Raw genomic sequence first — 12,677 nt, 5'->3', positions numbered from 1 at the left:
GACTCTAAGAAACTAGCAGGGACTAGCTAGGGGCTTTGGCTCTTAAATACTTGCTCTTATAATCTGTCTGCTGAACTTGAAAGACAAAGCATTTCAGGCCTTTCCAGTAACCACTTTTAAGCATCCAATATGTATAGCAGGTGAGGTATAGATGGTTTACACTTTACCATTACAAGGCTTCTTGGAGGAAAAGACTCCTGAAAACTGTTACCCCCAAAGTAAACACGGGCAGACCGAAAGCACGCGGTTGTCGCCTGGAACGTGATTCCCCAGTAGGAGTGAGCACCGGATTGAGCCCTTTGTTGTGAGCACCAAATAGTATACCGCTTATAAACAGTATTAGTTATGTTTCTAAATACCTAACACACTATATTCAAAGTACTGGCTTTAACTTAAACCTACAAGAGCAGACTGTCAGTGTTCCCACGTAACCCTTCACATTCTGGCATTTTCCAGACTGCCAGCCAAATGAACACTTTAGGAGGAGGTGCATATATATGTCTGCAGCACCCAGCGGGTTAATCCACCCTACTGTGCATAGGTGTTGGAGCTCTTATGGTATGTAAGATTTGCCAAGTTTGGAGTTGTTTTGTATTTTTTTTATTTTTTCTGGACTATGCATTCACAGCAAGCATCTTTTCTGATGCTGCTCAGGTGTTTGTGAATGTATATCGAGATGGTACTATTTGTGTTTTATGTAACATACACATTTGTGCACATTTTATCACCTGGAAAAGCTTTTATGGTTCATTTTGACACTTTTCTATTAAAACTTTTTTTTTTTCCAAACATTCAGCCATCCTCCATTTTTTTGTAACACATCTTAAAATAGACTAATGTGCATTTTGGACTTGTGGCTTAACAAATGCCCTTTTTAATAACTGAAGCTTTTAAGTTAGTATCTCTCAGGAATAAATGTCTGTTACATTTCTAGTCCTACCTTTTTTAAAAAATGATGAAAAAAATCCTATGAATGTGTATTCATATGCAATATTTCAGCTGGTGCATTTTTAATAGCTAAATAACCCTGAAAAGGGTGGACAGTACATGGACTCTTGCTGTATTAGTGAGCATCATTTTAAGGGATGTTTCCTGAACAAGCAGTTATGCCCAACAACATGTTGTCTAAAGGGAACTGCAAAACGTTAAAATATCTCACAGTTAATAAGTTTGTAACAGCTGTAAGGAAAATTGAGATGCTCTGATGGCTATTTTCCTTTTCAAAAAAAGCCATTTTTATTCTTAAAGAAACTACATTAATGATTTAATGAAGAACACTACAGGATGGTAGCCATCATCTACTTTAAGTTCTCCATGTTCTGCTGTATATAAATAACTGCAAAATGTTAAAGGTTAAATATTGATGAGATACTATTGAACTTAATTACTTCAACTGCAGGTAGAATTTTAATTGAACTTGGCTATTTTGCCCACGTTTGATATTATTCTAATGACAAAAATAACAGGATAGCAAATAAGAAATGGTACTTAAGATATGATGTAGCTTTTTAATGTATAGTAACTTTGGCACAGTTGATTAAGGAAACTAAAAATGCTATCCCACTTACTCCAACAGGGATAGAGAACTAAAAAAAGACAATGGTCTCTTAAAGAAGATGTGCTTTAGGGAAAAAAAAAAAAAAAAAATTTTTTGTCTCCTGATTTCTTTAATGACTTGTTATTGTTGTCTCAGCTGTAGCCAAAGTCTGCAGCTGGTATTCTTAACACAATTACTATGAGAATGCTAAAAATATTTGTCTAAAAATATATTTAAAAAGCAATTTAAAAAGAACTCCATTTAGACTGCAGCACAAGGACATTTTGTGTGACAGCATTTAGTAGGATGAAAAATTTAAACAGAATAACAGCTATTTACATTTGCACTGCAAAGTAATTACCGAAGCAGACAAAATACTTAAACCTAATTTAATAATGCTTGCCTTCAGCCTAGGTGCCAAAACCTGGGAGTAAACTTCCCAACTTGTGGGGAGGGGGGGACTTGAAGTTAAAACCATGTAGAAACAAGTGCATTGAACACTTTCCCGGTGAGGTACAAAGTGAGTTTCACTCTTAAACAGAAGAGCATCATAAATCAGCATAAACCACAAGTTTTAATGAGTATATCTCCTCTGGAATTGTGCAGTGCTTGCAATTCTGTGTGAATAAGACAAGGATCTGGTCTTACACTCCTTACTCAGGCAAAACTGCCACTGACATTAATGATAATTTTGCTTGAATAGAACAAAGTGCTTGATGGCGGTTATGCCAGCATGAGGGGTGCGAGATTAGGATAAACGTGGAAAAAAGTACAACTTCAAATGGCTGTACCTTTGACTTCTGGAGCTAGCATTTCCTCCAACTACAAGGATCTTAATTATAACATTTGCTGGTTCAAAGATTAACATTTAGCATTCTGGGAAAGACTTTCTGGACTTTAGTAACCTGATCAGTACGGTCTCCTTTTGGTCTCTGCCTCTTTCTGGTTCTTTGTATTGCAGGGGAGATGATAGTATCTGGCACATTCCTTGGATGACTTGAAGATAGCAGCCTTCTGTGTTTGGGGCTGAAAGATTGTGAACTCTGTGTTAGCAGAAATGCCACACAGGGGAGGCGAATAGAACATTAAAAAAGCTTTAGCTTTAGGTACTGCAGCGCAAGCAGAGTTGAATTTGAGAGCTGGGACTTAAGTGGACATTTGTCCCTGCTTTCTTCCTTAATAAAATCTGAGTGTTAACTGTGGATAAGGGCATTTGAGAGATCACTAAAAATGAATCATTGAGTGCCCAGAAGAGCTTTATTATGATATACTATGGAGAACTTTAGAATATACCGTGTACTTTTCACATGCTTATCCGATGCATGTATGAGTGACTATTACAGAAGTAAATTGTTTTGTCCTTTGCTGCAGTAGCAAAATAATTTGCCAGATTAAAACGTCAAAATAAAACTCATCAAAAACTGGATCTGTGTGGTCCTTTCTGGCCCTGTGTTCCCATCTAATTTTCTTTTGCCCCATGAAAGGCTACCGAGCAAAAAAACACAAGCTCCAACCAGCAACGTCTGTTGTGCTTGTGTGTGCGTAATCCATTTTGAAAAACCCTGACACAAATACTAAATCTGGAAAAAAAATCTCAGTGCAGAAACCCTGACTGGCCAAACTGAGTTAAAAAAAAAAAATACTAAATTTTAAAAATCCCCAGACTGATATTGGGTTCCAGGACTGAGTCCTGTAGGTAGAGCCAAGAGAGGTCGCTTAGTTCAGTTTGTTTGCCCCAGTAGCAATTAGATTGAAGGAGTTATTGTGCTCCTGAAGTTCCGCATGGATGTTGCCACTGCCCAGTTAACCAGTGTGAAAATACCATGGAAAATAAATTATTAAACTATACTGTTATTACTAACTTGCCAGCTCCAGAGAAACAAATGCAGCCACATTTACATATGTGTCCATCTGTCTGTTTTTACACTTTATGTCTTCAGCCAGTGGGTGAAATTGTTTTAATCCAAGCTGCAGTCTGATTTTTTTCTTTTTTTTTCTTTTTTTTTTCCTGCTGATATTTTTCTGTGTGTGTATGTGATTTGTAGATGGACATGCATATTCTTGATAGTAGCTAGTTCTTAATTGTCCTTTTAAGTAACCTAATCTATCTGGCCACGGTAGTTTTAACTGGAGTAAGCAGCAGAGTTCTCCATGGATAATTTTTGTTAGTTAGCAGATTGTTACCATCTCAATGTTGCTGAAATCCCTAATCTCAGGTCAGCGTGAAGCTGCAGTGGTTACAATCCTGTTGCCTGATGCAGTGTGAATGGAAGTGCTTTCTGTCAGAAACATGTGGTCTCTTCAGTGGAGAGCCTGCGTAAATCCTGTGTAAATAGAGGGAGGCTAACAAAGGATGAGCCCCTGCAGCTCGGAGCATTTGGAGCCATTTGGAGGCTGAATTTGCTAAATGCTGCTTATACCGCCTGAAAAGTTGAAGAGAAAGGAGCATAAAATCCCTTCTTTTTTCTCTTTCTGCTCCTACCCTGGGGGGAGGGTGTTAAGGGCCAGGGAAGCCTGAGGTAAGCCTATGAAGACTGTTTTTTCAGTGCTCTTTTGAGTGTGAAAAAGGTGGCATGGGTCACTGTCCCCTCTTTAATGTCGGAAAACCCACACAGTTAGTAAATGTTGCATGTAAACTAAAGCATTTCATCCCTTCTCCGGCACTCCACGGCAGTGGGCCATGAACTAGTCACTTGAAAATCGCAGAAAAATTTCACTTCAACATGTCCGGACAGTTTAGCACAGCAGGAACGTAAGAGAGATCAGTAATTAGCAGGTTGCTTTACTGTTGCCCTTGTCTGCATTGGAACACTTTTTTCACCTGATGTGAAAAAATGTTGGGTTATAATGAACGAACCACAAACCTACTGGCTGTATGAAAGAGCTTAAAATTTAAACCCGTGTTTATTAGTTTTCTCTTTAAAAAGCTAGAAAAATATGTTGTTGGCTTTTGAATATAATCTCTAAGAATTCTCCAGTCACTTCACAAATAAACACGAGCTTTAAACACAGACAATTAAGGGCACAAAAAAGTCAGTCTTTTTTCTTATTTTGGGGCAGGAAAATAATAAAAGGGGAAATGTGAAACATTACAGTTCTGCAAATAATTTTGAAAGAGTTGAATCACCAATTTTATAGCATGCATGGCTATAACAATAACATAGCTGGAATGTCATTCCTACCCTTGAGTAAATAATAAAATATTTGTAAATGCCTTTTTGAAAATAAGATAAATTAGTGATTATGGAAAGGTGCCTATCCAGAAACAGAAAAGGAAGAGTTTTTATTCTGTGTCTTGTTGTAAATACACTTCAGATACCAGATACCATGCAACTCCTTAAGCCTTTAGCACATATTGCCAGATGGCAACAGGGACCTGCTCCTGACTGACAAACTATGCTAAAATGTGATCAGACCGAGTAGAATAGCTTTGTAGGTGAGGTCTAGGAGTGGCTTAAGTTCTCCTCCTTTTTCTCCTATTTGAATTTAAAGTAGTTATTAATGCCCGGATTGTGTGAAATTTGTACATGCCATCTTTACAGTATCAGCCCTGTGAAATTTCTGGGTTATATTCTGGAAAGCAAAAGACCTTCCAAAAGAACAACAGAGAGAAGGCCAGTTCTTCGTCTCCTCCCTGCTGCTAGAAGGGCAAAAAGAAAACATCTGTAGTAAGAGAGACGGTGGTGCGCTATGTCTGAAGTCTTCCTGTTCCTTCTAGTGCCCAACCTTTCTTTCTCTCCCAGACGCTCAGGAACGCGTGACAGCACCACGAGACACGCGTGTCTGGTGTCTCAGAGGCGCGAAAGGGGAGGGCACGCAGGGGGCTGATTACACTTGAGGACCCCCCGCTCCAGGACGGGACAAGTGGCGGCTGAGCGCGCGGGTCAGCCTTGGGTGCCTCTGTTGGGCCTGAGCAGCTTCTGAGGGCTCCTCTCCTCCCGCAGTCAAGTGATTCAGCAAAACCAGCGCACGTACTAGCAGAGCGCTGCTGACGATGGCACGGCTCTAAGCTGGGGTGCCCACTTGGACTGCTTGTGGTTTTCAAAGTCCGAGGTTTGCCACCCATAACCTATCCTAACTCAGTTTCCCTAGGCGGTAAGACGCGCCAGATAAGTATTGCTTCTGTGGTGTGAGGAGACTAAGTCAACTTCCGTGAGCAATGATCGTTGAGAGGAGGAGAAAAAAAACAACCCACAGCCAGCATTTCTTTCAAAGAGCTGTGGTCTGCTGAAGTTGTAAGGCTAAAAGCCTGATGATTTTAACAGGGTGGAATGGAGATAAGGAGTTCTCCTGAAGGGTCTTTGATTCTGGAACGGACCTTCCCTTTCTGTTAGTCCTCCCTACAGCACAGACTGTCTTATCTCTAAAATGTATTCAAATGCTTCTCTTTCCAGCTTTTTGTCAGTGGTAATTAACCAGATTTTAAGATTTTTCTCTGGTGGCGATGTGGATCACATTACTAAGTTGAAGATCCTTATTAATAATGGTTTACAATACTTACATGTCCAGGTGGACACATTATAAGTACAAACAAATAATTGCAAATTGCGAATATAAGCTGGATGCAGATTGTCCTCTTTGTTTTGCGTTTATACCTACATATTCTACTCCATCAAAGTACTGGGCTCAAAGATTGTAGAGTAGTTTACTTAAGATCAGCATAGTGTGCTGCAGCTTTCATTTTCAGAATCTTTAGCTTGGTTTTCATATTGCTTGCACTATTTTTAGAAAAATGGTGAAGTGTCTTGTTTTCCCCCTGCCTTAGATACCCCTGCTCTTCTCTCTTTTCCTGTAGCATGACAAACCATAAAGCTGTAAGGGACCTCTGATGGTGAAGAAACTCAAACACTGGATCCTGAAATGTATTTTTCCAGAGAGCACTTTTCTTACTGCTCTGCTTGTTATGATGGTAATAGAAACTATTTGAGAGTTTGAATCTGGGCTGTTACCAGGCTTCTGTGCTTTGGCCTGACTGGGTTATCCTTTTCAGTTCTCATTCTGCGTAGATTGGGAATCTCTTATCCATCCTGTTCACAAATGGTGAAAAACTAGATAAGCAGCTTCTAAGCAGCACTCGCTTCATCTCTTGCTGGGTCTTTACTCTGTGAGGAACACAAACAAGGACTAGGGTTGAGATAGTACCGATAGTGTGGAGGACTGTCAAAGAGGAATTCATTGATACAATAAGGTTGGACAGGACTTCTGTAGGACTGGACTCTGTTTCCCAAAGAGTCCTTAGCTGTATGAACGAACATTGGGGTCAGCAAGCTAGTCTGTCCAAGGAAATCAGTTTGCAGCAAGTTAAGTTGGAAATTATGGTGCAATGGAAACCCTGCTCTAACTACTTATGCAGTATTTTTTTAATAAGAGGTAGTGTCATTTGCTTTCAATGCAAAAGAATTTATCTTGTGGGAAGAAACCCTCAGCACGTGCTAAGAGTGTTTGCACACAGAGCTAGTGTGGAAGCCTGACTTCCCACTGTGTAAAGAAGACTTGCATCTTCAGCCTCCTCCACAAACCCTTCCCCTAGAAGAGAAGGTCTCTAAGGAACCCCATGTGGGTCACTTTGCAAAGTTTCTTGTAAACTCTCTCCATCTTTTATAGGGGTTACTGAGACTATTACATAGCATTGATATAATCTTAAACAAGCTGGGTAATATGCCTAATTCACTACTGGCTTGAATCCTGCATAGTCATTGACATCTCCACAAAGAGAGTGCCACTTAAGAATTCTCCACTTTCCTAGAACAGTGATAGGGTTTTGCAATCACTTGTACTCTTTGCACAAGAATAAACGAGTGAACAGTGTGCAAAGCAGGAGAAAGTCACCCTTCATTTCTTTTGCTGCTGTGCGAAAGAGAGAGTCAGTGGGCCAAAATCTAGACTGAGCTTCCCCGCTAGAAAATTGGGATAACTATGCTTATATAGTTGTCATTTCCATGCAAGTTAGGACTTTACTCTTCTTACAAATTACCATCCAAATCAGGATATGAACAGTTCACCTAAGCAGAATCACTCTTAATGATGGTTTAAATGATTGAAATTTGGACTCCTTCATACAGCAGTTAAAAGTATACTCAATCCAGTCTTCAATAGAGTGACTTTCATGTCTGTTCATTGTATTTCACTGTTGATAATTTCTTTTTCTGTGTTTAAAGTAACTCGTGTTTATTTGGATACAGCAAACTAGGATCAGGCCCTCCATATCCAAGAAGTAAATCATTCCATCTTGGAAAAGGCAGTTATGGGCTACTTCTATGATTTCCTGCCGCTAGAAACCGTATCCACTAATGTAAGCTGTTGTAGTGCTATTAAAGATATGACAATACAGCTTAACAGGAGTGGGCTTGTAGTTCACCGGAGCAGCAAATCTTGCTGTATTCATCTTCTGAGGTAATCTGGAGGTACGATATTTGGATTTCCTTTCATGAGGTTATGGAACAGATTAGGGAAGCACTGCCTCTTACCGTTTCAGCTGCTGCTTGAGGTGGGAAGGCAGGGAAGCTTTAGCTGAACTTTCATCTCTCGGGCTGCTATTAGCTTTTTAAAACCAGGATATTGACAACCTCTCCAAAAGGTCTAAACACGGATTTAGCATGTAGGTGACTCCTGCTGAGGATGCTCACAAACAGGAGAGTATAAATATGCAGAGAAACAGGAATTTGTCCATATAGAGAGTGAAGCAGTGCTTCTGCGGTGCGGAAGAATGGTGCAGAGCGGAAGTTTTACAGCTCCACGCATCCTGTGCATACACACACAGCTTTTACATAAAGAGACAAAGATATCTTTATCTGCACGACAGATAGACAAACAGACTGACTGACTTCAAACTTGCACTTTCAGTAGGGATTTTTTTCCCCCCATCTCCGGGTACTGCTTTTCAAAATTGCCTGAGGCTACAGTACAGCACCTCAGATCCCCAAGGCCCATTGCCTGGCTCCTAATAGCCACTCTCCATCTGTGTCACATGAACAGCTGATGAGATAGCTCCAGTGTCTGTATTTTGGAGAGCATATCCACCCAGGTTAAAATGCTGGGGTTGCCAAGGAGCAGTCAGAAGCCATTAGTGTTTGTGAGAATTTGCCTTGCAGCAGTTCCTTGGCATAGTGGAAAGTGTGTGTGTGTGTGCGCGCGCGTGCGTGTGTGTGTGTGTGTGAGAGAGAGAGGGGTAGGGTGGAATATAGCGGGGGGAGAGCGCAAGGGAAAGGAGCTCTTTCTAAATAACCAGCATCTTGCAAAAGTGAGCAGTTGGTTACAGCGTTTAGGGCTTCCATAATCTCTTAGATTAGTTTGCCGTGATTCGACTCTCCTTGCTCTATCGTTAACAGAAACAAACAACAACAACAAAAAAAGAAAAGGAGCATGAGAAAGAGAGCAGCGACTTCAGGGTCTTGCTCTGGTGTTTGGGCAGATGGAAAGGAGCTGCTCTGCCTTGGGGCAGGGTGGTTGTAATGAAGTGGCCTGTCAGTCTGTAAATAGTGAGGGTCATCTCTTCCATGTGATGGAGGGTATCACATTGCAGTGAAAATGGAAATGTCAATAAAATTAATCTGCCAGCTCTTTGCTGTGGCTTTTTCTGTCTCTCCGGTCCAAAAGGGTTGGTTTTTCAGAGGGGAGGCAGTGGAAGAAGGGTGATCTAGCACGGGAGGCAAGATGGAGCTGAAACGCAAGTTTTGAAGCAAATGGACTGTATGTAGCAGCAACGTATTTCGTTTAGTAGCACTACAGAACTAGGCAAGGCTATAGGAATTAGCTCGTGAATCTATAGCATTCCTCAGGAAGCTATGGAGCGTCTAGCTCAGGCTACATTGAGCACAGAGTTTATTGTTTTAGGCTTTCTTGGACAAGGTTTTTACTTAGCATGGGATTTATGGCATTTACTGCTAATGAATGTCTATTCTTAAATTACAAAAACCACCGTCTCAGCACAATTCCCAGATGTCCTTCCAGGACCTCGGCTTCTTAAACACCAGCAGGGAGCATAAACTCTCCACTTCTCTGTTTTCCTCTTTCGTGTGGCTCCGGGCTAATGATGTGTAAGGAAAACACAGCAATCTATAAAGTCTCAGTGCTGTCCCAGTATTCTTCATTTATTTTGCATTTGATTATGCCACAAGTCGGATCTTGTTTCTTTCCTTTTTTTAAAGTTATTAGTTCAAATATTAATGTAGGAATATGGCATATATTGCTGCTCTTGATTGATGCCTTCCCAAAAACAGGAAGACGTGCTCGTATGAATTTTAAGAAAGTAGGGGTCCTGCAATGCCTTGCCAGAAGAGTTTTTCAGATACATAATTTAGATGCCCTCCAGGCAGGCTTTCAAGGCATTTTTGCTGGAGGGCAAGAAAAAATAACTATGACTGTTAAAAGTAAATGATTTTTGCTAATGCACAATTAATGCCAGGGAAAAGCACAGAAGAGAAAGATGTTGATGGAAAGTTCTGATTAAGTGAGAGCTCTACCTTGATGTGCATCTTTTTTTTTAATGATAATAATCACTGATGCAGAGATGTAGAAGTTTTCATGTCATGCAAATGCTATATGCAGGGTCAAACTAGGTGTACGTGTTTGTGCGTGCGTATGTATGTGTGTTGGGAGGTGATGGTTATGGGGAGGGGCTCATCTGACAGTGTGTTATGTGCACTGAACGGTGACACGGTTACTGCCACCTCTGCAGAGGGCCTTGAATATATAGACTACAGAACATTTAACTTGATTACTTATAGTGCGTATTCAGAATGGTTGTAGGGATGCATTTCCAGTGAATGGGTTTTCTTGTGGCACATTTTCCCACATTGAATCCCATAATTGACAAAGAGCTATTGCACTATGTCAAGCACACAATTATAATTGAATTAATGATATATGCATGTGTGAAACACAAAATTAGTATTTGGAGAGACATGGTTTCTAATTTTTACATATTTGTATCTGCATTCATATATAATGAGAAACTGTATGTGCCTGATCTAGCAAATCAAAATAAAACTGTGGTAGTGCCTTGGTAATTAATGGTACTTTGGGGCTTCTGTATTTTGTTCACTAAATGTCTCCTCCTTCCTGTTTTTCTCTTTGTTGTAGGAGATGGTTTAGACAACAGTGTAGCCTCACCTGGTACAGGGGATGACGATGACCCAGACAAGGACAAAAAGCGTCAGAAGAAAAGAGGCATTTTCCCCAAAGTAGCAACAAATATCATGAGAGCGTGGCTTTTCCAGCATCTCACAGTAAGTGGTGCCCAAAACAAAAATAGATTTCTATTCATGTGCCTAATGAGGTTTATTCATCATTATTAGAAATCAATTGTCCCCATAATTTTTGGACCATTATTAGGGCTCAGTTATTGTTGCTTTTTTTTTTTTTTCCCCCCTAGATTTTTTTTTTTCTTGGCTCTTGGAATCATGACAAATCTGAAAGAAACCTATATATATATATATGTATATGTATATATATACACACATACATGCCCATAGAGAGAGAAAGAGAGAGAGAAAGAGTACAAAGCCATAGCATGGAACACCACCTACATATAAAGTAACCATTTTTTGCTTTGAACTATTCAAAATGTTCCTAAGGACAAAAAAGGAGGTTTCTTGCTTTAGCATATATAAAGCTCTGCCTCCTGGATTCTTTATCGCTGGCCTCTGTTTACACAAACTTCATATGTATGTGGTGGAAGAGAGCCCTAGTCTGTGTGCGCTGACATACACTGTGGATGTTAGAGGAGTCAAAGCAGCAGCTTGCAAACTTGTCATTGTTACTTTTTGTGAGAAATATAGAAGGCTTACAGGTTCCCTAATTCTTCAGTTATGTAACAGAGAGAAAAAGCACCTTTTTAGCTTCTCTTCAAGTCCATTATGTTAAAAGCTAGCCATATTCACATTTGGGGAAGAGAGATTAAATACATGAAAAAGCAGTGCTTTCTATGGGCTATCTTTATCCTCCTGCTTGCGATTGGTTTTATGTGTTGGTGTTCTGTTGACTGTTATAGCTTCACTTAGGCATCAAAACACGGTTCCACAGAAAACCTAGTAACACTCTTTGTAGTTTACTTCATGTGGGAAATAATGGAAACTGGTAAAATTATCAATTGATTTTCTTCTTCCTCTCACTGTAAAATTGTTTCTCACTTGATAAGGCTTAAAACGCTAACTGTTATTAACTACCTCTTCTTCTACCAAAGTTTTATAAATTTCCATGGTGGCTGATGTTGGTTACAGTGTAACGATTTCAGGACAAGGTACCCGATTTATTTATGATAGGGACTATCGAACTGCTCTGCTGGCAGCACAGCTAAAGGGGGGGAGCGATAGATCCACATTTCTAAACCATCATTTTGATGTAAGGACATTAGTAGCAAACTAAGGTGCATTGATCTGGCCTGTGGGGTCAGGATTAGCTGGAATAGCCAGTGTCTCTGCTGGAGTAGTGGTTATTCCTGCCTCCCAGCTATGGCCATTTCAAAGGTCAGGTGCCCTGTACCCACTTGGCTCAGAGGAATTAGACAGAACATGAGTCTCTGGGCTGATTACTTAACCAAAGACAAAATAATGAGTCCTAAGCAAATACTGACTAATTGAAAGGGCTGTAAATCCATTACATATTGGTCAGGGATAATCAGGAGTATTTAATCACTTTTATCTATTCAGGAGCACTGAAGCTGCAACAGCAAAGCCCTGAACCTTGCCATGTGCTTATTATTCTCATCATTATCAAAATTACTTCACAGCTGTTCTTTGCTACATCACCTCAGCTGGAGATTTACTAACCTGTAAAATGTTTTTAATTTGGAAGTCGAGTGAGTGTGAGTGGAGGGTTTTACATTTAGCTGTAGGGTATCTTTAGAGGAGTAGTACAGGCAGACAGCAAAAAGCAGGGCCACAAACCAGTTTGTTTTGTACATGTCTCTGTGTTAACTCCATTTCCTCTTATGAAATTCGTGATATCTTGTTTTTTTTCTCCCTGCCTTCCTTTCTCACGTGCTCCTTGAAAGCATTCGACACATGCTTATTAAACAGTCAACTGCCTCTCGCTTCTCTTGAGGAAAGTCCTCCTGGCTTTTTGAAATCCCTTTTCCTTGTTTCCATCCTCTCTCTCCTGACCCTCTCCATCCTGCATGAATTGAGGAAATTTGCCATCA

The 12,677-nt window shown here is 40.2% G+C and overlaps 1 protein-coding gene across 7 annotated transcripts in view; it reads left to right on the top strand.

The window, feature by feature from the left end:
• The window catches only part of MEIS2 (Meis homeobox 2), a 174,463-nt gene that overhangs the window by 41,886 nt on the left and 119,900 nt on the right, over positions 1–12,677 (top strand). For all 7 annotated transcript variants that reach the window (XM_030038851.2, XM_030038834.2, XM_030038843.2 and 4 more), the window contains exon 8: positions 10,619–10,764. In XM_030038851.2, coding sequence (XP_029894711.1) covers positions 10,619–10,764 — 146 coding nt within the window. The remainder of the gene's footprint in view (positions 1–10,618; positions 10,765–12,677) is intronic.

This window comes from Aquila chrysaetos, chromosome 2, assembly GCF_900496995.4.
Source record: "Aquila chrysaetos chrysaetos chromosome 2, bAquChr1.4, whole genome shotgun sequence".
Taxonomy (NCBI): Eukaryota; Metazoa; Chordata; class Aves; order Accipitriformes; family Accipitridae; genus Aquila; species Aquila chrysaetos.
Note: the sequence above shows the minus strand (reverse complement) of the source record. Positions and strands in the feature narration are given on the sequence as shown.